Here is a 24686-nt window from a genome sequence, read left to right on the forward strand (position 1 = left end):
CGGCGCGGATTGGCCGGCGCGGCGCAGGCGGAAGTGGCGGCGCGGGAGGTAGGTCGGGCGGCCCGCCCCGCGCGCGCTGGCACGGGCGGGACTGAAGGGAGCGCGGGGGGGAGGGGCCGTGTCCCGGTGTGGGGATAACCGGGATAGCCGGGATGAGCTTTTAAGTGACGCCTCACTGGGACTGAGGGGAATGGCGGGGCCTCGTGTTCCGGTGTGGGGATAACCGATATAGCCGGGATCAGCCCTGCACTGACCCCGCACCGGCACTGAGGGGAGCGGCGGGGGGCTCGTGTTCCGGTGTGAGGGCAGCCGGGATAACCGGGATCACCGCGATCAGCGGGATCAGCCCTTCAGTGACGCCTCACAGGGACTGAGGGGAACGAGGGGAGTCCCGACCGTGTCCCGGTGTGGGGACAGCCGGGATCACCGGGATAGCCGGGATCACCGGGATCAATCCTTGACTGGCCCCGCACCGGCACTGAGGGGACCTGGGGGACTCGTTCCTGTCCGGGTTTGGGGACAATCGGGACAACCAGGATCACCGGGGTCACCCCTACACTGACCCTGCACCAAGGGGGCCGCGTGTCTTTAGTGAGACGTAAAAAAAAAAACCCCAAAAAACAGAACCAAAAAACCAAAACAACAGCAAAAAATCGGAAAGAAACCAAAACCGAGAAAAGCCCCCACAAACAAACAAAAGCATACAAAACCCCCCGCAACAATTGGTTCTTTTGGTGTGTTTTTTAGGTGTTTTTTTTTCCGTTCATTGTTACTCGGCTCCCAGCGCTGTTGCTTCGCCCTCGCGTCCCTGAAGTGTGAGCCACTGGCTACTGAAGCCTTAATAACATAAAAACCGCCTTAATAACATAATGAATGCCTTAATGAGGCTATTTCTTAATTGGGGCTCTATGTTGTTGTATAGGGAGAACCCAGGCTGTGTTCCCTTGGTCTTTTGTATTTTGGGTCTTGTGCTACGTTGTTTCTTTTGGAGCTTTTCAACATCTTTTCTGTAGCTGCAGGGGCTACAGAAATTTCCAAGAATTGGAAAATCTTGGAATTGGAATTCTTGGAATTGGAAATACAGAAATTTTCCAAGAATTTCTAACATTTTTTTTTCCCTCCAGGAGGTTGGGGTTTTTTTTTTGCTTTGTTTCGTTTGTGTGTTTGTTTTTTACAGAATAACCTTTGATGCTGTGAGAGCTCAGTAAAATGAAGAAGTCACCAGTGTAGAAGAACTTCACAGTGATGACTTTGTGTTTAGGTGCCTGAGCGTTGCTGTCATAGCAAAGCACCTGAAGTGTTGGGAGGAACCTGTTCCTCCTTGTAAACGTGGTTTTAAAAGCATCACCCCTTCCCAAGCTGGTGGCTTGGTTTTGGGGTCTCTGTCATTCTCTGTGTTTCAGCACCAAATTTGTGCCCTCTGCTGAGTGTCCAGACTTCCTTTGGTAAGGGTAAACAGATCCTTTTTTTCCTCTCTAAAATGGCATTTTGTGGCAACATTTGGCACGCCTTGTGCAGCTGCTGTGGCAGGCTGGGGGTTGATGTACATGTATGAAATGCATTTATCCCGTGGAATTGAGGCAGTGATTTGCTGAAGCAGAGGAGTTTAATTAGAGTGAGACGCACACAGCCCACTTAAAATGCTGTTTATGTCTTCTGCAGAGCAGCTTCCTTAGCAGTAGTAGATTTGGTCACTGTAAATTGCCACATCTCTGTGAAATCGTGGTTTCAGAGTCATAATCACCAAAATTTACCAAAATTTACTGGGATGTTACCAGCATGAGCAGGTTTAGGGTTTGAGGTGGGTTCACTTGTGTGACTTTTTTCTGGACTTCAGGCACTGTGTTGATTCTGGATTTGCTCTGATTCTTCTCTAGATTGTTTAGTGGCTATAAAGGTTCTTTCAGTTGCAGATTTATCCATCTGTCTAACAGGTAGTCAGCATCTTGCTGTGTGCTCATTTTCTCACAACATGTTCATACATCTTATTCCTGTTACCGAATTTAAATTCACCAGATTGGTTTCTTTCCATCACGTGTCAAGGGTTTGGATTTAAAAAAAAAACCAAACATTAAATGCATAAAGACAATTCTAAAAATAGCCTTCATTACCCAGGATAGCTTCACTTTGAAGTGTTTGAATGATGCTACATTAAAGTATGTTTGTAAGAGAAATAAGCAGTTAGTATAATCACTGTCTGGTTCAGCCTCTGATGGTCAACAAGATTGAAGACTTTAAAGACAGTAATACTTTTGAACTTTTTTTTATGCATGCCAGAGGTAGAAAGCACAAACTGGGTTGTTTTGCCTGCTTGGACTCACTTCTGGATGCTCAATATGAATTAGAAACTCAAATTGAAAGTATTCTGTAAGGTCCAGGCAGACTCCAGCTGTCAGTCCTTGTTCACACCATAGCCAAGCCTGCTTTCAGGTGGTCAACTAGCTTCCTCTAGTGCTGTTTTGTTTGCAAACATACCCTTTTATGATAGATTTATTACAATTTTTCTACCTTGACTGTTTCTGGCAGGCTCCCACCTGAAACCCACTGGAGATTTTTGCCAAAAATGCTCTTTGTTTACCCTAAATGTTTAATTTCCAAGTGAGGTTTCCAGCAGTCTCAGCTATTCAAAATGGAACTTTTGCTGATCATGTGCTGTCTTAAAATGATTTCAGGTGACAAATTTGCTGTCGTGGGAAAAGTGCCATTTAAAGATTTTGTGGGACCCTTGGTGGCATAATTAAAAATTTTGGTGCTCCTAGCCTGGAAGTGTCTTCTGGGGTACTGTGTGAGGGATATTGACATGAATATATATCCCATGAATTGGCATGGGATATTGACTGGAATATCAGCTTTCAGATGGTGTTGTTCCAGTTTCCCTTGTACATTTTTTTTCCTCTCCTAATTAATATCTTGTCATGGAAAAGCAGCTCCAAGGAGCTGGGACAGCTGGGTTTGGCGTTGTCTGCAGGAATGGGCTGGGTGAAAACCAAAAGCTAAATCACAATTTAAACAACTACATTGATCTACAGAGCAATCATCTGATATTTAAATAAAAGCTCAGGATGAAGACTGGATTTTTTTGTTGCTGTTGTTAGGTCTCTTAAGAGCAGTTTTATGGTTGTGGCTGTGTTTCCTGGCGTTGAGAAATATTTTAGTGGTGAAAGGTTTTCATACTGCTCAGTGGAGCAGAGTGCACCAAGGAATCTGTGTCTATAATGAAAGGTAAAAAAGGTTTAACCTCTAGGCCGCTCCCACATGCAGGAAGAATTACCACAAAACAATGACAATTGCATGTGGAAGCCTTGGTTTTTTATCTTCTGCGTGTTTTACCTCTTATCAGGAGGAGGATTGGAGGAAATGGTTTTAAAAATATCACAGGCGGGTGACTGACATGACGTGCATCCATATAAATAAGTTTTTGTGCTTAACACATCCATGTGTGTGAGGTGTAAAAAACATTTGAAAATAAGCTATAAATGCAGTCAGTTGGGGTTTTTTTTGAGAAATGCTGGGTGTGAGTGGCTGGCAAAAAGCTGATACTGCTTTTCTTTTCTTTGGCTTCTACGTGTTGCCCACATCTGCTATTCCCAGGATCTTCAAACACGGGCATGAATGCTTATAAACTTATTTGCATTTCTGCTACTGCTACAAATTTGCTCTGCTCTCAGTCTGGAGCGAAGGGGCGGTGGAACACGAGGGGTTTGCATTTTGCAGGCAAGCCTGTCGTGGGTAGGTGGTGTTCCCTGTGCTGACAGTGGTAATTAGAGCGTGGTGTTCTGTTTGCTAACACCATTTTGAAAGGAAAAAAAAACAACTCCAAAAAACCAACCCCACAACAACCAAAAAACAAACTCCCGTCTGCATTTAGGTTTGGCTTCTCTTTCTCTTTATTCCTCTGCCTCTGCCTGTCACCTAGCAGAAGCGCACGTGATATTTACTCACTGTGGTGGGATGGATCACAATAGCTGTGAAAGGCTTGGAGTGTGCAGCTGTTCTGAACAGGAACGAACCTCATTTTTCATGCCAGGGGTGCTTTAGCCTGGTATTTTAAGCATACATGTAACAAAACGTTCCTGCACAGGGTGATGTGTGGTGGGGAGCGTTCCTGCTGCTCTGGGAATTCCTGCACCTTAAAATTTCTGCTTTTTGTGGCAGATTTCATGTGAATGCAACCAATGGGCTGATGCAAAGGGTACACCATAACTTAGAAAGATAATCCACGTTGTAAAAACACTCAAGGTGAGGTGGTGGCCTTGCTGCAGGAATAGCGATGCTGTGCCTGACACGGGTGACCTCAGTGCCTTTCTGACGCAGGCAATCCCTGCTGCTGGTGTGCAGCAACAGTGCATGCCTTGCAGTGCTCTGCCTTGACCAAAACCCACCCATTTTCTGTACAGATGAGATAGTTTAGGTAGTTTTCTATGCTGCATGTTGGCTTCATCAAAGCAGCCTAGCAAATATTTGTGCTATGTGCTTGTGGGTGCGCCGTGGGCCTTGCAGGGTGGCTTGCTGTTTTGTCTCAGTGCCTGTTTCTGATGTGCTCGTTATCTTGCAGTGCTGCCACTTGAGGATGGGAAATTTTAATCCCCAACTCTTGTCACCTAGGGCTTAGCAGGAGGTGCAGAATGTTTTCCAGGGGTTATGTTAGAGCTCAGGAGCCCCAGATGAAAAAGCAGCACATGTCCTTGAGTGAGTGGAACCACCCAGAGCTGACGGTCAGATTTTCAAGGACTCAAAACCATTATCTGATTCTTCAAGGTTAGTAGGATGCAGCTGTGATTTCTTCGCTGTTACATTTGGCAGAAATGTAACGTAGTGCTTGCCGATGTGGGGAATGCATAAAATCGTGCATAAATTCTGAAACAACATCACAAAATTACCAAGATTCCAATTTAGACAGCTGTTGTAAAATAGCATTAAACGGTTCCTGAAATCACTCATTTTTCCACCAAAATGAATATTTCCTCTAGTTGTCTCCCTGACTTGAGCTGTGTCCCTTTCCCGGGTTAGGAAACAATAGCCTTCATCTCCTGCTCTTTGTAATCAATGTCTTGTGGATCTCAGTCTTCCCCACATCCTTTTTCTCTGAATATGAGATGGAAAAAAGGGAAAGATGGCAAAACCCACCTTGAATATTATTCATATAACATAGTATCAGATAGTGTGAATGGTAAGGACTGCTGTCCAAGATATGTCAAGGTACAAAAGACTCACTGAATTATGCATGGTACCATGTTGACACAAGCTAAGGTGAAATTTAGGAGATAATTACTAAACAAATTACTGTTGTTTGCTAATCTAACACAGTCAAATCTGATCAACACAAAAGAACATGTCTTATAGGAAAAGTTCCAATTTGAAAAAAGAAAAATTAATTAAGTGTGTGCCTTGAGCAAGGGCCTCTGGTGCTGCTGCTTTCTAAGGTGTACTGGTGATCGCACAAAACATTTTTTGATTAAATTGTCCAAATTTACAAAGCTTGGAAAAGCTTTGGAATATTTCTGCATCTGCTCTGCAGACTGTGAGGTGGCTTTTCTGGGAAGGGATGTCCTCCAGCAGAGCAGACAGCTAGAGCACGGATTGTAAAATAAACAGAAAAAAAGGGAGACTGATCCGATGTGACTTGTAAGAGTGCAGAGACTGAGAACTTTTTGTGCCCTCGATCTAGACATCAGCCAAATTGGTTGCTGTCTTGGGACAGAAAAATTAATGGAACTAGAGGAAGAGTGAGGCTGTATATCCCATCACAGGCTGCACTTGTTGTTTCTTTTTTGTGCGTGTGTGTTTTTTTGATTTTTTTTTTTTTAATAAATGATTCAAATAATTATGAAAGGGATTGTTTGTTTACAGGTCTACAAAGGGGTCTCAGTAGAGGCTATCCTTTTCAGTACAGAAGCTGGACAGGATAGAGGGAGCCTGGGGCTTTCCAAATGCTGTCAGCTGTGTCATGCTTGGGGTGAAACCTCACGAAATCCTGGGGAGAGATTTGTGCTGGCTGAGCCAAGCAGGGAAGCATCAGACTCTGGTGTGGAGGCTTGGATTAAATTACTCCAGCTGAGAAAATTAACCTTAATTTTCAGTCCAGCACACAGCAGGCTCAGATTGGGAGATGGGGCAGAAATGTTAATTTCTCTGAAAGCTGACAAGGAAGGTAATTGTTTTAGGAAGCAAGAGGCAGGGAACCAGCATTCTTGTGTATCTTGGAAATACAGTACTTGAGTAATGTTTTGTGATCTCCTGAAAGCAGTATTAGAGGGAAGGTTTTTCTCCCCTGTGCCTTGGTTAGAGAAGTCTGTAGATTAAAAATGTGCCTTATACATTATAATTTTTTACTCTTGTAAAAAAGTAGGGATTTGTTTTATTAGCCCTGACTGTCCTAAAACCAGATTTTTTTTTTTCCTTTTCTTTAAGTAAAGAGATAGAGGAGGAATTTTTTAGTGTGTTGTCTCAACTTGAGGTTAATGTTTTGAGGGTGCAAAATAAAAATACTCAAAACCAAATAAAAAAAATGCTGCAAAATCAAAATACTTTTGAGGGTGCAAAATAAATGAGGGCTGAAAGAGACGAAGATGCAGTGGCAGATTGTTTATCTAAAGCTGCCCTGGAACAGGTTGTTGGAGCTGTGGAGAGGTGACTCCTGTGTTCCAAGGCTGGCTTTTGCTATGCTCATGTACCTGCATTATTTCAGGGCCACTGTGTTTGCTCACTGTTGTGTTTCAGGTGCCGATGTGCAGCTGCAGTTGCGAGCCAGGAACACAAAGGTGAAGTGCTCCCCAACCTGTGAGAAAGTGAGACCTGTTTTTAAAATATTTACCCCTTCTGTGCTGTTTCTGTGCCCCACTCCCCATGTTTTATGTCATCATTAGCTCACCTGGGAAAGCAACAATTTACCCTGAGACCTCTGTGGTGCTTCACCTCTCTGCTTTGTTGTAATTTGAGTGCTGAGATCTCCAACTTGGGTCTGACTGGTTCAGTGCCAAAGCAGTTTTGTGCTGTATTTTACTAATGAGTTCTTAATTGCCCTCTCAGCTCAAGTCCCAGTGGCATTTTTGCACTGGTGTGTCCCCGCTGTGCCCTCATCTCAGCCTGCAGGTTTCTTTTCACGCCTGTGCAAGCATTCTTTAGGAGCTGTAAGGGAACACTAAGAGTGAAAAGCTGCTTTCCTCGAGTAGACCCCCTGCTTGGTATCAAGTGCCTTGGGTAAGGGTTAAATTTTCCAGCAGGATATTGTTGTTCTGGGCTTTTTGTTTTTTTTTTTTTTTTCCAGTCCATAGTAAGAACCAAAAGCAAAGAAAAGAAACCAGAAAACCCCACATGAAAAGAGTCCTGTAAATTGCTTAGAAAAGCAGTGAGCTGATGAGTCTTGAGAGGCTTTATTTATTTTTTTTTTCATGTACAAAACTTGTGATGCTGAAAGTAAAAGTGACTCCTGTGAAGGTCTTTGTGCCCTTTTCCCTTTCCAAACGTGGTTTGTAGCACAAACCAGTAGATTTGTCAGTGCTGGCTGAGAGTGTAGAGTGAGTGGCTTCTGAATTTTGGGTGGAACTGTCTCCTCATTTATTTTATCTATTTTTTTTCCTTTTTTTTTTAACAAATCTACTTGTTTGCCCAGAGCTTGGTGAGGTTGTGGGATTTGTCCCCTCCTTGTTAAAATCTTGGCACATGCCGTGATAGGGACTGGTGCTTCTGCCCTGCTTTGATTTGTCAGATGTGGATTATCACAAAGCCTGAGCTAAACCCAAGCTGAACCTGTGCCCAAACCAGCTGAAATTGGTGCTCAATATTGGTCTTTTTGCCTTATCTTCAAACTCAGCCTAATCCATCAGTAGAGTAATTAATGTTCAATGCCAAGCAATAAACATAGCTGGATAAAGAGCTGCAAAATTGAAATTCAGCTGCATTGACAGTGAATGTCTCAGTTCCTTGTGAATTGTTCTTGTCTTGTGAATTATTTTTATGTGAGGGTCAGGTGAAGCAAAATGAATTACAATTTTTAAATTAATAAATTCGAGCCATGTGAGCTCTTTGTTTTCAGGGAGTTTAGTGCTGCATTTTCTAATAGATAAATAGCAGATGGAAAGAAAAAACATAATAAAACTTTGGTTAAGTGAAGACTGGGTAATGCAGGAATTTTCTTCAAAGAAAATGCCTGAGGAAACTGTTTAGTAAGATAAAGCAATTTGGAGCCTAGGCCTATTTTTTATTATTAATTTGACAGGGACGGGAAATTAAAATAATCCATCTCTTTGAAAAGTCTTGGGTGTAGAGGTGGGAGGAGAGAAAGATATGTAAGCCTTCATATTTATACCTGCCCTTGTCCCACTGAAGTGGCAACATTTGGTGAAACTTGTTTTTCCAGGTTACTGGGCTCAATTTTTCAAATCTCCTCAGAAAATCCTACATGCAAAATTACATCCATCCGTATCTACCTGACGCTGATTTCTTTGTTTCACTTATCTTTGTGTCAGACCGGGCGCTCTTGCCTGTGGATCTCTTGTGGGTTTGACAGTACTGAATTTATTTGACTTTAAAAAGAAGAAAAAAGGGGAAAAGGAGGCCAAAAAAAAAAAAAAGTATTTTAGTGGAATTTTAGTGTTGTTAAGTCAGACATTTAGAGAAACACATCAGACTGAGTGGAATTGTATAGGTCTGTGTGGGGACTGAAAAATAGAAGACAAAGGAAATCTGTGCGACAGATTTGTATTGAATATCCTGATAATATTTAATCCTAAAGAAAGCAGTGTTTTGGAAAACAGATGATACCTCAGCCAGGCTACGTTGTTATCCAAATATACATCAAAAACACATATGTATTGGGGTATTTTTGGATGGACAAAGGGTAATTAAAACATGCTGCCTTTTTTTTTTTTTTGTTTGTCCTCCCCCCAAAAATTTCCTCGACTTTACTGTCCTCAGATGGGTGATACTAAGGTACTGAAAACTGCAGAGATGCTCTTAAAAATATGACTAAGAGACTTGGAATTCCCAAATCTTTGTTCTTATGGTCTGTATACATTGGTCTCAAAGGTTGGGTCTGGCACAACTTCCTTTTTCTGTTTTTTATCTGCAAAACATACAGCAATTTTAGTGCTGTCTTTTCAGAGAAATTATGTGGAAAATTATATATATTTGGAATATGTCTCTTTTTTTTTCTTTTTTTTTTTTTTTTTGAGGAGGAAGTGAATTATTTCTCTTAATAAGTACCCTGTGGTTTTCAAGTGAAGGCACTGTGCCACCACTGGCTTTGGTAGGACCTTGGAAAGCCAGGGTGTCCTGCTGCCAAGTTGGAATTATAAAGTATTTGTTGGGACTTGCATCTTCCAGGAGCAGCAGAGAAAGGGAGTCTGGGTCTCTGAGACACGCCTTGCTGACTTTTCATCCCAGATACATCCTCTGCAGGCTGGGCTGGTTGTTGCCTTTGATCTTTGCTGCCTTCCACATGCACTTTTTTGGAAAACTTCACTGCTAAAATACGCTTTTTCAACAGGAAACATGACAGTTGCATGACTTAATTTTATTTTATTTTTTTTTTTTTTTTGCAGGTTTGTAACGTTCAGTTAGTGTAAGCTGGCTTATCCGTGCATGTTGAAAAGTGAGGATTTGCTGTTAGTTTTGGGAAGAATTGTTACAAAAAGGGTGAGAAAAAAAGGGCCTGCCCCTTTTATAAATCTGTCTGCATACTCCCTTTCTTGCTAGTATATACTAGTATAATTGCCCACTTTGGTGTTTATTTTAATACACTGAAGGCCTTTCTTTTTTTTTTTTTTTAACCTTATTATAGCTTAATGTAGATGGTTGTAAGTGAGCTTGGCAAGTTTGGATGCCTGCAGTGGGTAGTGGGTTAGGCCTGAGACTTCAAGGGGATGAAAGACACCAGGGTGGGCTTTGCCTCCAGGCTACAATTAAGATCAAGGCTTGTTAGTAAGATTCCTACTATAAAGGTTGTTGACTGTCTGCTTCCTTCTGTTTCTCCTCATTTTTCAGCTGGTGGCTGTAGTAAATAAGCCTGACAAGGGTTGTTCCTTATCGTGGATTCCAGATCTCCTGTGGCAAATCTTCCATATCCTATTGTCCCCGTGGAGCCTGACAAGCTCAGAACTAATTTGTTTTTTGGTTTTTTTGGTTTGGGGTTTCTCTTTCTTTTTTCGCGGGGGACACACACACAATTGCACAAAAAGCATGTGCATGTTTCCAATCGTTCTGTGGCTGCCATGAAGCAGTGGGAAGGCAGCAGTGCAAATGGGAGCCATGTGAGCCTTGACTCTGCCATGATCTCCTCATCAAATGTTGCCATGGAGCACTGAATTTCTTACATGGCCCACTTACCCCTCTGCACAAACTTAGAAAATCATTCAGTCTCTTCCTCATATCCACATGCTAATTTTTGGTTCATTTTTTTTTATCTCCGGGACAAAGTTGCATTATTGGCGAAATTGTAACCTGTGTGCTTTTAATGCAGAGTAAAGTTAAACAAAAGAGCAACTAAATATTACTCAGGGTGCATGTAATACAAAAATGTCTTAGTCCCCTAAATTGCATTAGGGAACAAAGCTCTTGCTATTTTTTTTTTTTCTTCTTTGGCTTTTAGATTTATCTGTTAGTTCCACATGAAGGTTATTATTGAATCATTCTTCAGTGTCAAACAAGTATTGTGGCCAGAGGAGTGGGAGGATTATTGTGAGATGGGGACAGGAAAGATGCTGTGTTATTTGTCTTCATGTTTGTGGGCACAGTCATGTTCCTCCAAAAAGAAATGAGTAAAGAGGAGCTCCCTATTGGATCAGTAGTAGTTCTAAGATTAATGGAGTGAGAGTTGAGGTTTTTGTCAGGTATTTTAATGTTCTTACTCCTGAAGTATTGGAGTTAATGGAATTTTAAATTAACACGAGAGAATATCAATTTGTATGAAATATATCACTGGAAATATGCATAAATATAGGCATTATCTTATTTCCTTCTGTTAGAAAATGTGGTAATAGCTAGTTTTAATCTTTAAAAGCAATCTTGAGCTTTTCTTGACTGGTTTAAATCTCCAATTATCTACTTATGAGTACATGTAGCATCTCCTGAATAGTCTCTCTTCCCTGATTATGAATTTACTATTAACTTTCTTCTGATTATTAGGTTATGATCTGTAGTTTGGGCAGTGTCAGAAGGAAGCAAACTGCAGACTATAATAGCAGTGTGTGGTCTTCTATTCTGAACTCCCTGTGGATAGCTCCCATTATTCCTCAGCGAGAAAGCACTTAGGTTAATTGCTCCATTTCAAAGACATAGTAGCTCTTTCTGGTCTGTAAGTAGCCTTCCAAGCATAGCTGCTGAGGTTTGGAGCACCTGCAGCCTGACCAATTTGGGGAAAAAAAAAAATAAAAGCCATTAGTCTGCATGGGGAAAAAAAAAAAGAAAAAAAATGAAGTGGTGAAGTTCAGAATATTATCAATGATGCTGTGTTGGAGCAGCCTGGAAGATTTGGCTTTTGGTCTATGCCTGGTGCTATCCAAAACAACATATAAAATTCTTTGTGGGCCCATTTTAAGAGTGTCTTGTTCATTCAGAAGGGCCTGTGTGCGCTGTTTGTTCCGAGGGCAGAGGCACCAGCCAACAGCTGATTCCTCCTCAGAGGGAAACATTGCCTAATGGCGATCGCAGGAGCCAAAGACCACGGGGACAAAGTGCTAAAGATAAACAGCTCAATCCCCGACTGTTCAAAGGCCTCAATAAAGCCTCTGATTTACACATTTGGGCTGGGACCCTGCTGTCCCCACCTGCAGGCTGGCCCTGGGGCCCTGGCATGGAGAGGGGCTGGTGCTGTGCCCCCCGGGGATGGAACACTGCCTTTCTGTGGCCCCAAACCCAAAAGTTCTCTGCAGCTTTGCTTTGTCATGACCGGGGAAGGGGGAGAGAACCGACCGCTCTCATTTTGTGGAGGTGGTGAATGGGAAGAGCCCCCAGGGGCTGGATGCTGAATGGCACTTGAGGGTGCTCCTCTGGTCTGATGGACTCTGAGGGGCTTTTTAGCCTGCCATAAAGAGAGGCTGCTTCCAGAAATTCGGGTAGCAGTAAAAATGTGGTCTATTTTTACAGAATGATTGTATTTTACTTCGTTTTAACAGGCTTCACCAACAGCTGGACTGTTAAATTGTGACGCTCCAAAAATTCAGGAGGCTGTTCTAACTTTTCTGAGCAGAAACACAGTTCCTACCTTTCTACTCCAAATATGTGAAAGACAAAATAAGATTTCACCTCTCTTTTATATGTTTGTCTTTCTTTCATGATGAAATTTTTACCTGGCAGAAGTATTTGATCTGTGAAAGGTCACATAAGCTTTACACATTGGAAGCTGGTGGGGTGATGAATTTAGTGAGTAGGTGGGTGCATTGGGGCAGGTTAGTTTGAGGAGATTGTTTTATTTCATCTCTTGAAATACAGAGCAATGCATCTTTTTTTGGAAATACAGTGCTGTACATCTGTTATTAAGATTTGCCTTCAGAATGAAGGAAGTGCATGCAGTCACCTTATAGTGAATGAATAAGGAATATGCCCTCATTTATTGCCTGTATTTTTAATTTCTTTAGTGGTAACTGGTAGTTGTTAAATAAGTAGGGAACTCCTTTGGTCCTTTTTGCTGTATTCATGCTTAAACTGTGTGTGGTTTATCCATTTACTGAACACTGCAGTCAAGTCTGTGTTCTCAGGACATAAAAGAGATAAGGGGAAAAGGGATTTGGATTTTTACTTTGTTGTAATTGTTTTGCTTTCAGAAAAGCAGTAAGGTACAGCATTACTGTTTGCACTGATGTTTTTTTGTGCTGTGTAGGTCAGACTAATTTTCATGAAGGCAGTTTTCCCCCCCTCTTGAAGAGAAGTACATAATAGGCATTGTGCACAGCCAGGAGTCCTTGAGCTTCTGCTGATGGGTTGGAGGAGTTGAGTGCTTTGGAGATGGAGTCTGGCTGAGCTTTTCCGGAGGCAGATCCTAAACGCGGACTAATAAGTAATATACTCCTTTCAAAAGGACAGTGAGCACTGTGGAGGAGATGAAAGCTGGGAGAAATAGCATCTTCATTTTATGCTTTCTCTGAAAATGCTTTTTTTCAGGGCTGCACAATAAAATGTGGGAAGCAGGAAAACTGTATTTTCCTTTTGTTTTGGTGTTCGGGGTATTATTCTTGGTTGTGTCTCCTCGTTCTGTTGAGGTTGTGTTTTATCACAGGGGTACTAATAGTGTTGTCTAAACAGAACTTTCATTTTTAGCTGTTCTGCATCACTGTAATGAAACAGTGATGTGTGCATGGGAAACCAGTATCACTGTATCAAATGAATTTAGTCTCGGGCCTCAGAGACCTTGTTAGTGCATCTTTAAATAAATAAACAGGCTGCTTTCCTCTGCTACTCTTGACCTCACTTTTTCTGACTCACACTTCATTCGCTTCATCGTTACGTAAATAGAAACTGCAATTCTCTTGCTTTGTTTTTTGTTATAGAAAGTTTGGGTTGATAAGAAAGCCTCTAGTGCAGGTATTTTTCACTGAATGCTGCTCTACTTTGTTATAAAAATAACATAAAATAAACAAACCCTTCCTTTTGAACTACACACATATGCATCAGTACCCTATGTGCTGTCTGTTTGGGTTGTCTGCTACTGCTTTGCAGTCTTTAATTGAAATATTTTTAGAAACATTGTCTTTCAGAGGAGGATTTCTGTGAAAACATTTCACAAGAGACTGTATTTTTCCATAATTAACAAGAAGCAAAAGCGAATCTGGCAGGCAAAGGCGAGTGCATGTATGTGTGCTTGAGCATGCATTGCTTGTGTTTCCTGTCCCGTGCTTATTACTGACCCATGGCCAGGCAGTTAGTGCCCCACAAATATTTAAAATGCCTTCATTTCTGGCGTCACTAATTGCAAAGGCATTGTTCCAGCTGTCCACACCCAAATATTTGAGTTTTTGTTCTTGCTTACAGGTGCACAGATACGCAGTGGATTTTCAGAAATGGCCAGCTGGTTAGTGATGGAACTAGAATTTTTTTTTTCTTTTTCTTTTTTTTTTTTTTTTTTTTTTTTTTTTTTTTTTTTTTTTTTTTTTGTTAACTGAGATTAATTTTTCAGTGTATGTTTTGGTAACATTTTCGTTTCTGTTGCATTTTTAGGGAATAGAAAGGTGGAGTATGACAGCTATAATAGTAAATGCAGTGGTGGTTTAGAGATGTAAATACTAAAGCTTTATCCTTGAAAACCAATACTTAAATTCATATATTTTGCTGCTTTTGAATGCTATCCACTTGTCTGGGCAAGGGAGAGGCATTTTGAAATGTTACTGGGTACAGAATTGAGCAAGGGTTAGGAACAGTTCAGTCAACTGCATTTAAAGCTGCTCCTCCTAACCTGAAAATGCCAATTTTTGGGGAAGACAAGGTAGTTAAATCTGTACCTAGATTTATTTCTCCATGTCCAGGGGCAAAGAAAAAGCTTCCTTCTACTCCTGCTTGGAGAGCAGAGTCCCTTCAGGGCCTGGTCATGATTATTTACTGCTGCACTTCAGATGGAAACCTGCACAGAGCATTTAATCCCTGCCCAAGCACCATTGTACTCAGTGCATGTAGTTTAAATTTAAATGCCTCATCTGGGTTTTTCTTCCTTTTGCATCCTATTTTTAGTCTGTGAGTGAACATGCAGCCTTTTCTCAGTCACTTCACTTAAGTTGTGTATAAATACAGGGGATTCTTGAGAACATCTTAAGTCAAGGACAGGTTGCCAAGTTGCTTTGCCATAGAGCAGAAATATTCCGTGTAGCATCATATATTTTGTTCTCTGCAGAATCCAGTGTTTAAGATGCTTACGTTGGCTTGCTGGCATTTGCTACACCCTCTGCTTTGCTGTGAAGCTTAGTAGCAGCTTTCACGTGGCAGTCTTCCAGATGAATATTGATTACCTTGAATTACGTTAAATATTCTGCACTTTGGGTGATAGCAGGCATTGAGTTAAAAACAGAGCCACGGGGAAGAGCTTGTGTGTAGTAATTTCCTGTCCCCCAGCTTTCTGACAGGTTTTTAATTTGAGACCATTCAAATATGTTTAATTGTTGGCACTGAAACCTTACTTATTATAATCCAGTTTCCTGTTTGCAAGTATCACCAGTTCTCTGACAAAGTGAATTTGGGGAGGAAAGTAGAATAAAACTACAAGCATACTTGTATTTTTATATTCCCTGCACACACACACAACCCCCAAGCAAGTTATGCAAAGCTGTTAATCACCCCAGTGGTTATAACAACATTATCTTGCTTTTTAAACAGGTGTTGGGGAGATGGAGAAGACTTTGAACAGAATTCATCCAGTTTCTGATCCAGAAGCAACCTATTTTCTACAGGTGTCATGGGAAAAGGATTTAGGCACTGGCTTTGGTTTACTTCTTAGTGATTGTCAGTGTGCCTGGACTGGGACAGGTAATGGAAAGAAAAATGCATTAATTTAAATTATTACTGCTCTTAATTGCTCCTTTTAAAACACTTTCTAAGCTGTGCCCCACAGCTTGTGTGTAAATTCCGTGGGCATTTTGTTCACAGTGATGGAGGAGATGGGGTTCATGATCTTCTGGGATGTGGCCAGAGAACTTTGAAATCTGGAGAGGTTGTGTGTCAAAGCTAAAACTAATTCATTCAGCACATGGATATGCAATGTTTTGTTCTTTCTCAAGAATGTATAATTTCTTGGAGTGATGCTGAAATAACACTTCTGTGTCTTCTCCAGATTCTCAAACAAATGTGTATGCAAGTTCCATTTGCAAATTGGAGCCCATAAAGCCTTTAATTCCAGATGTTTTTTTAAAATATTTTCATGGAATTTAAATAGCCAAAGGTAGCTGTATTTTGTAATGAAGGGAAGTTTTGGGAAGGAAAAGGGACAATAAATTATCAGTAGGAAAAACGTAGCCTGTGGGATTTTTTCACCCCTCTGAAACCTCAGTAAGAGGATGGGTCTTTGCATATGTGCATGATTCTCTCATTCATGCCCAGTGGAAAAAGTCCTTGAGAAATGTCAAATACTTGATGAAAAGCCCTTCTCTCAGTAACAAAAATATTTCAAAGGGAGGACAGAATTATGTATTTTGACCAAATTGTAGACAAAACCATTTTCTGGACTCCTTGTCTGAATTATAAGACATATCTTATGTAGTTCCTTTCCTCCTTCCTTCTCCTTACCCAGTGGGTGTTGTTCCTCCTCAGTTCCTACACAAGCCAAGCTCTCATATAGGTCTGAGATTAGATAAATGCAAATTAAAATCAGCACATAAATTAAATCTGCTCTTCCATATTCCTGTTAACATTTCAAACACTCCATTGATCAGGGCTTCCTGCACAAAGCACATACGTGTATTCCAATACTGATTCCTGGAAATGAAAGATTTTTCTTTCTTGGCTTGACAGGAGTAAAGTTATTTTGAAAACAAAAAAAAGGATGTTAACACTGACAAATACTGTTTTTTTCTGTTCGAAGGATCTTCTCCTTCTTAGGTGACTTCAAAATCCCCAGTTTAGAAATCACAAAAAGAGGATTCTTATTTTTGCAAGTGAAGGCTGTGCCACTATAGCTGGGAGTGTATAGAAAAAATAGGTGGGCACAGTTCTCATTTTGTTGAGTTCCTGCATCTGGTAGAATGGAGGATAATGATTCCCCAAAACAGAGGGGCAGTGAAAGCAGGATGACCTCAATCCATTAACAAGGAAAGAAAGAGACCCACCATATTTCTGCTGTGAGCATTGGGTGCTCATCCAAAGGAAAGTTTTTTCCTGTTCTGGAAGAATCTGATCCCTTTCTAATAAATTATTACTGAATTTCTATTTCTATTCTTACTGAATTTCTGAATTCTTACTGAATTTCTTCTATTCAGTCCCTTGAATAATTTCATTGGGGGTTGATGTTGTTGTGCATAAGGCTTTCCTACTGTGCTGATCTGTGCTTTCATTCAACAAAACATTTTGGTCACTTTCTAAAGTTATTACATCATTTTTGAGACTGCTTACATTTCAAATTCAAAACCTGGAGGGAGGGAAGGCAACGGTCAGAATATTCCTGCTGTGGGAAATCCCTTTTGGGTTTCCCATGCTGTGGATTATTTTCCTTGGCAAGACCTACCAGGGAGAGAGAGGGAGCTGCTGATGGAGTTGTCTTTTATGGGTTTTGTATGTTTAATGTGATGATGAAATGTGTTAGGAGTCCTGTTTAAGGAGAGAGGGAAAACACTGAATGTTGGAGGGGAGGAGAAGCACACAAATACACAATGTAATCTAGTGTGTTATTACCTTGGTATTGGGTTAAAGAAATACATCTGTGAGGATTTATGCATATCATATTTCCCTAATGATTGATCAGTTCTGCTGGTTTTAAATCACAAAGGAACATGCAGCATATATAGGGAAAATAGAACCAAAACCCAACAAACCCACAGTGCTCTGTTGCAGTATTTTAGCGTCTCTCTTTTTATCACTTTCTTACTGTTATTAGAAGTTTATCTGCTCAGTATTGAAATCGCTGTTCCAGAAAAGTGCTTCCTCTATAAACATTTCAGACTTTTCTTTTTCTACTCCTTTTTGTCTTTTTGCTGCAAGGGATTCCACATTTCACTCTGTTTTGGGTGATTTCAGGCAACTAGAATTGTGGATCAGTAGCAATAAGGAAATAATCAATTTGCAGATGGGGAAAAAAGGGGACAGAACTCCTGAAAACCCCAGTATTCCTGCTACATTTCCACAAGTGGAAATGACACACCAATGTGTGTTCAAGGGAAAAATAATCTCCTAATATTCCATGGAATCACAGAATGCCTTGGGTTGGAATGGAACTTAAAGGTCATCTAGTCAGTGTGTGTCTATATATACATATATATATTTTTTTTTTCTTAATTATATATATATAAATATATACTTTAAGATATATATGTCTTGCACTATGTATATATAAGGCAAATATATAAATGCAGTATTTTATATATATAAATGCATACTAATAGATGCTTCATATGTAATGTGTAATGCACATACTTGTTCCCACACATACGGATATTTATTCCTCACGTGTCTTCTTCTGGTAGTGTCTGAATCAGACATTTCTAGGGAGGCTGCTGACATAGAAATGGACAGAGAAAAATATGTGGAAGAGCTGAGGAAAGCACTGATAGCTGGAGAAGAGTCAGCTGGCAAATACAACTTTGTGATTTCAAGAGATGAGCAGAATAAGGCCTGTCACTTTTCCTATGAAAGGAACCTGAAAGATGGCTCTGTAAGTAGATAAATGTTTAAATGTAAGTGTTAAACCATGAGAACGAAATACATTTTTGTATTTTATTATGGTCTTTAAAATCAGATGTGTGATACTCACTCCAGATTGAATGAGTGTTGTGAGCTCTTGCATGGGCCAAGCTCGAAAGAAAGTGAGTGGTTTGGGGTGGATGCTGCCCTTTTCAAATTGTAGCCTCCTGTGCACTTTTGTTTTCCTTGTTTCTTTATCCTCTCTCCATACTACTCATCTAAATTAGAAAAAAAAAAAATTAGGCAAGATTATTTTCAAACGCTAAAACATAGTTTGAAAATTTAACTTTTCAACTACTTTAGATATTTTGGAAGTTAAGGCTGAAATTGTTGCATTACATTGCAAATATGGTTCTGTGCTGCTTGCTTGGCTGCAAAGGAAAGGACCCTCTTAAAATAGGAAAGAAACCAGTATTATCTGTATCTGTATACACTTCTGGATATTTCAGGTTGTGCTTTGCTGTGTTAAAACTTTTCTGAAGAAGAAGAAGCTAACTCTTAAGCTGAATATCCCAGTTTGTACTTTTTTTTTTTTTTTTTTTTTTTTAATTGTTTTACATGTCCCTTTTCTTGTGCAGTATAGGAATTTTCAGCTGATTTTGGGTCTTGAGGAGCCAAAAGTTAGGGCATATAAGTCTACCAGTCTGCATTATAACTATTTCTGTGACTTCACCCAAGGCCATACTGACCCTAAACCTTGTGAGCTGTTTGATTGTTCACAAAGATGTTGAAAGTTTAGGACCAAACTGTACTTAGAAATTGAGAGCAGTAAGGTTAAGAACCCTTTTTTTTTTTGTTTCTGCTCTGTGTCACACATGTTCTAAATACAGGCTGGATTAAATACATTCTGTATTTTTATTAAGTGAAAACATCCTTGTGTTTGTGAGGTCACCTAATACATGTTTCCATCAATTAATGAGAAATTTAACGTGTATGAAAACAACTTTATGTCAATTTGGTAAAATAATAACCTGGCCAAAAAAATTGAAAATATAAAGAACCTCGATTCCTATATATGCTTTAAATTTGGGTGTTGAAAGAATGTTTTTAGATAAGATAGGATGTCTTGGGTGAAAATGCACCTTTCTTTTCTTTTCCCTTCCATTCTAATCTAATGCCTACAAATAAAATTTTCTAAGCAGTTATGTGGAATTAAATAATAGAATTAGGTATTAGAAGTAGCTTTCAGGTGTGTAATAGAATATATTCCAAACATTTTGCAAACTCATTGTGGAAGTATTTGTGATCTCTCTCTTTCAGCACCACATTAGGAAATTCATCTTCCTGGGCTCTGTACATCCAGAGGGCTGATATTCAGCTAAATGTAAATTTAGCGCAGAGGAAGCCTAGAGAAACTACTCTGCATCTTAAACATGACTTAAACTCTGTGCTTATCTATTATCAGTTTAATAATTAACAGTTTTTAGTAAAAAAAAAAAAGGAAAAACTTCTGAAATGCATTGTTACACTTTGCGCTATAAAATGCTTATTAATCCATATAAGTAAAAGTTACTGCAAAATCTTTTCATGAAATTGGTATATGGGTGCCTGAGAATAAACTTTGTAGTCTTAGAAAATCAGTAACATGCCTTGCCTTGTTTTTTAGAGATATATGCATGCTTATACACACAAATTTGATTATTTTAATTATTTTTAATGGGACCTGCCTAGAACACGAAGCTGATCACCAGCAGTCACCTGGGCCCAGTAACTTTCAGAGCTGAGCTCTGTCATAGTTCTCCATCCCACGTGGGACTAATGACTGGCAAATCTCTGAGCTAGATCCTGATTTATTGTTTCCATGGCTGTACCAAACTGTGGTATTTGAAATAAGTTTTACCTTCTTTGTAGCATCTTGCTAAAGCTCTGCCTCCATAAAGTCTAATTATGTGCCAAAACTGTGTTGGGTGGTCTGTAGGAGTGCAAATAAAAATAGTGGGGTGATGTTAAGCAAAGGAAAACATAGGCATATTACTGGGAAATACTTTCTGATAGGGAAATTTGTTTTACTGCCCAGGTGTTTTCTGGAGGAATTGGTGGCAACCCCATTGTGCCCCTTGTTTTGAAAGGGACTGGAATGAAAAATGCATTGTAATTATGTGTATTGCCAGTGTAGTACATTTGATGACTTAACAAGGTGTTTGATTCACCTGTTGTTCAGTTTATGAGCCAATAGGTTCCTTCCATGAACTGTAAAAGGATATTGCACCTACTCCTGCACCTTACACCTACTCCTGCACTGCTTTGATGGAATGAAACCAAACCTGTATCTTCATATAATTTTAAAAGTGTATATAATCATCAGTATATGACAATGATGTGTATATAAGGTTTATGTAAGGGGTGAGTGGGGATGGTTTGGGTTTTGAATGGATGGAAAACTTCCCCAAGTCATGAAGAATTCCTGTCTGATTTAGAGGGAGCACTGTGTAACATGTTTGTTTTGTAGTGCCCTGGCTGCCTGTAATTCTTAGAAGTAAGAGAATAAGAAAAATAATTTATCTTAAGGAATGTTCATAAGCGGTTTACTACTTATTTATCTTGAAATGTTGGTTGGGAGAGATCATGATGTCTGAGCTTTAGAAGCTCTGGTTCTGGCTGTGCCTCAGGAAGTGCAGCTGAGACTAAAGAAGTTGTGCCTTTAAAACTCCCCACTCCCTTGGTGAAAATCCCGATGGGTTCGGTGAAAATCCCGATGGGTTCAGTGAAAATCCCGATGTGTTTTTGTGAGAATTCCGACGCTTCGGGTGAAAATCCTGGCGTGTTTGTGATTGACCTCCCTCAGGACAGGTGGCTCTGCCTTTGGGACCCTTGTCTGGGGTGCCTGGCGTGTCGGGAAGGACCCTGGAATAACAATGTCTGTGGAGCACAGTGGGAATTGTGTGCGGATCCAGCTGCAGCCCCGGACGGGCCACACACACGGAGACCCTGGCGAGGGGCCGGGGAGGCTGGTCCAGCTCAACTGCTGCCACCTAAACAAACACCAGCCACAGAGGCAGTGATTTAGTGCTTGATCTAAGTAGGTGACCACTGGGAAGTAAATCTTTCCAAGTGCTTCAGCGAGTCACTCCACATGTAATAAATAATGGAAATCCGGCAAGCTCTTTCTTTTTTTTCTTTTCTTCGGGGCTGGCAATTAAATAGACTAAATAGCCTTTGATAAACAATTATTTGAGTGCTAGCAGTCTCTTTTTTTACAGTAATGTGACAGGCTCTGGGTTTTTTTTTTCCCTTGCCTTTTGCTTAAGTTTGTAAACGGGGAGGGTAAGAGCTTAACAAATTCCACCTTAGATGCAGCACTGTTGCTAATGAGGATGATGGAAGAGATGCTGTTATTTGTCTCCCCCATTTCCTGTGGCTGCTTTTCCCTGGTCGGGTCTGTGAGTTCATTATAAGTTTACTAAAAGTTGAAAAAAAAGGCTGGAGAAGCTTGTGCTAACCAAAACTTTTCACAGCATGCTAACTGAGAGAAATGCAGTTGGTAGAGCTCTTTGTGCTGTCCAAACGATCTTGGTTCAAGGTCTGAGTAGTTACTCTGCTCCAAACCACTGAGGATGTGTTGTTTGGTTAGCAAAGGTCACTGAGAGTTCAGGTTGTTTCCCAGGCAATTCCACCAGCTGAGGAGAGAGGAAGATGAAATGATTAATCCCTGGGTCAGTGTGAAAGTAATGACTCTCATATCACTTATATCACTTAATGTCTGTGTACTTCAGGACCTGAGAGTGGACACTTGAATGGATTTCTTGGAAGCCCATTTTAGAAATAGCTGGCTTCTAATGTGCCTTATGTAATGGAAACATTAAGTGTTATCTTGTAAGTAATCTCAGAATTCTGAGTGCCACATGATTTTCCCCATCTCACCTCGGGTGTTCCTTCAGGTATTTCAGGTACACTGGAAATGCAGTGCATCATTTCTGTAGCCTTGAGGTAAGAAAAACAATTTCTGAAAGTGATTCCCTACCATATTAGTAGGTGTACAATTACCTACAAGGTGTATCTGTACAAGGCGTGACAGAAGTCCTGGTGAATTAATTAAGCTCTGCTATTTTCCTTGCTTAGCTATTAGATTATGTATTTGATTGCTGCTTCTGATAAGCAGTAGTTTGGAGAAATTAATTTAAAATACTGGCAATTTATCCCTTTAAAACCAGTATGGTTGAAAAAGGAAGAATCAAACACAGTGATGTATAAATTCTCTTCATTTTTTCTCAACCTGTTAGGATCTGTGTATTTCACTAGAACTATCCAATTGGACAAAAATTGTCATTTAGGTCCTTTAAGGTGCACTATAAATTACACTATAAAGGGCATCTTTGTATTTCTTGAGTAGAATGAGAGCCTAAACATATATCAAGTATACTTAATGTGTTCATAAAATAACAGATTTGGATTTGTACAAGAAAAATTGTCAGTTATTCTTTCTCCCTCTTGGTGTTACTGTGTCGTCTCCCCTCCCTTCCTCTCCTCACGATTTTTTCAGATTTTCCCTTTTTGGAATACCTGCTGAGCATTTCAAATCCCTGTGTGGCCATCAAGGCTTGCTTTCATTTGCAAATGCTTTCCTTTTAGGAGGAAGAAATCTTTAAATCATGGCATATTGGCAAGCTATAGTTTCCCAAACACAAATTACAGAGGACAGTAGGTGCTCTGGAAAAGAGATTACTGTGTGTGGGCTCTAAACCTCCACTGCAAGACCCCAGTCCTGTATTTGCTGTGATGATGAGCAGCAGCCTGGGCCTGGAAACCAGCTAGAATCTCACCAGTGGTTTCTCTTCAGAAACTCTCTCACCTCTCACAGCTCCAGAGGAAGCATTCATCTTTCTACCTGCAAAGGCACAGGAGAGCTCTCAACCTCATGTTAACTCTTAGGTTCACTAAAATACCACCTTTTCCAGTATAAAATATTGAATGGATATGTTTAAACCCTCTCAGAGCAACTTCAAGTAGTAACCTCTATTACTTCTGCTGCAGTTACAGAAAATGTCTTGAAATGTAAGAAAAGGGCAAATTCAGGATGTCCTGCATTTTTTGCAAAGTGACAAATATGGAAATATCGTGGGGTGAGGAGATGAAGAAATAAGGGAGCTGCAGAATGTGCAGGGAGGAAAGTGTTATGCTTCCTGTTGATTTCTTTCCTTATGCTGCAGTGATTTAAAATACACATCTTTGGTTTCCACTCTGAACTCAGTCTGTATTAGTAGACACAGAGAAAAATGACATTTTCTTTTAACAGTGAACACAAGTCCCTAATTTCTGTGTCCACTGAGGACAGCAAGATCAGCTCTTTTTCTGTTGGAACAGCACTACCATAAGTTTAATATGGTAAACTTACCATACTAAGTTTGGTAAGTTTAAAAAAACCTAAAAACCCTGTGAGGTGTTGTACCTGCCCATAGGATCTGACAAAGTGCTAATTACTGTGAAGCCTATTAGTGCCTATTACATGTCAATATGTGGAATGAGTGTTTTTTTTATCATGAGGACAAAGCCGAAGCATCTTTGAGTTTTAAAATTTAAATGCCAGATTGCACATGGATTTGGAGCTGATGAGTAGAAGATTCAATTAGAATTGTTCTGAAATATGTTAGTCTCAGTGGAAAATGTGGTTCTCTTGAAAAAAATATGTTTCCTAGAAAGGCAGGTACAGCACACAATTTCTAGAGTAGGTTTCTGGGTAGTATCATTCCAGGAAAAAGCTCTTTCATAGAAGATTATTTGTTTCATTCTCTTTTCTTGTTTCTCTCAGGTACCTCTGCAAATAATGCCTGACATTTCATTGAAAATTAGATGTCAACTGCTTTGTTGGGTACAAAGTGTAACCGGTGTTCTTCTTATTTTTGGAACCCAAAATCTAGTCTTTCTGTGTGTGTTTTTCTCAGATAAGTCCTAAGCTTTGGGGTTTTTTAAGAGTTTGAGGTGCTGTTTTTTGTTCCGTTCATAAAAACACATTGTCTTTTCAGTGTGTGAATAATACCTGTAGGTTATTACCTTAACACAGATTTGTAACAGAACATTGTCAATACTCTTAGGGGCTGCAGAGGTGCCAAAAACTGGGATTTGGAAGCAGTCAATTTTTTTTTTTATACCAGTTCTTTGCTCATTTAATTGATGGCTGTACATCTTGCAAAACAAGGGGAGATTTATTTCCATTAATTTACACTGAACTTGTTGCCTTGCAGTTGTGTTTCGTACGTGTTCAATTCCAGCTGGAATGAGAATTTGTTGTTCTATACAGATAATCCATCCCAGGAACATCAGGGATGAATTTTGCTATTTAGCTGGAATAAACCTGACAGTACCCTTTCAGTCTATCCTGAGTCCATTTTCTTCTCCTCTCAGCTGAATCACTGTCAGGAAAGGGAAAAAAAAAAAACCCA

At 40.1% G+C, this 24686-nt stretch overlaps 1 protein-coding gene across 4 annotated transcripts in view; it reads left to right on the forward strand.

The window, feature by feature from the left end:
- The first annotated feature begins 24 nt into the window (after positions 1–24).
- XRCC4 (X-ray repair cross complementing 4) overlaps positions 25–24686 on the forward strand; it is a 144857-nt gene continuing 120195 nt past the window's right edge. The window contains exons 1-6 of one of the 4 annotated variants that reach the window (XM_077172206.1): positions 59–4239; positions 4606–4758; positions 6721–6788; positions 13966–14005; positions 15298–15447; positions 18093–18280. In XM_077172206.1, coding sequence (XP_077028321.1) covers positions 4626–4758; positions 6721–6788; positions 13966–14005; positions 15298–15447; positions 18093–18280 — 579 coding nt within the window. In that variant the 5' untranslated portion in view covers positions 59–4239; positions 4606–4625. The other 3 variants (XM_077172207.1, XM_077172208.1, XM_077172209.1) reach the window with 3 other exon arrangements.

The sequence above is a fragment of the Agelaius phoeniceus genome, chromosome Z (genome assembly GCF_051311805.1).
Source record: "Agelaius phoeniceus isolate bAgePho1 chromosome Z, bAgePho1.hap1, whole genome shotgun sequence".
NCBI classification, from domain to species: Eukaryota; Metazoa; Chordata; class Aves; order Passeriformes; family Icteridae; genus Agelaius; species Agelaius phoeniceus.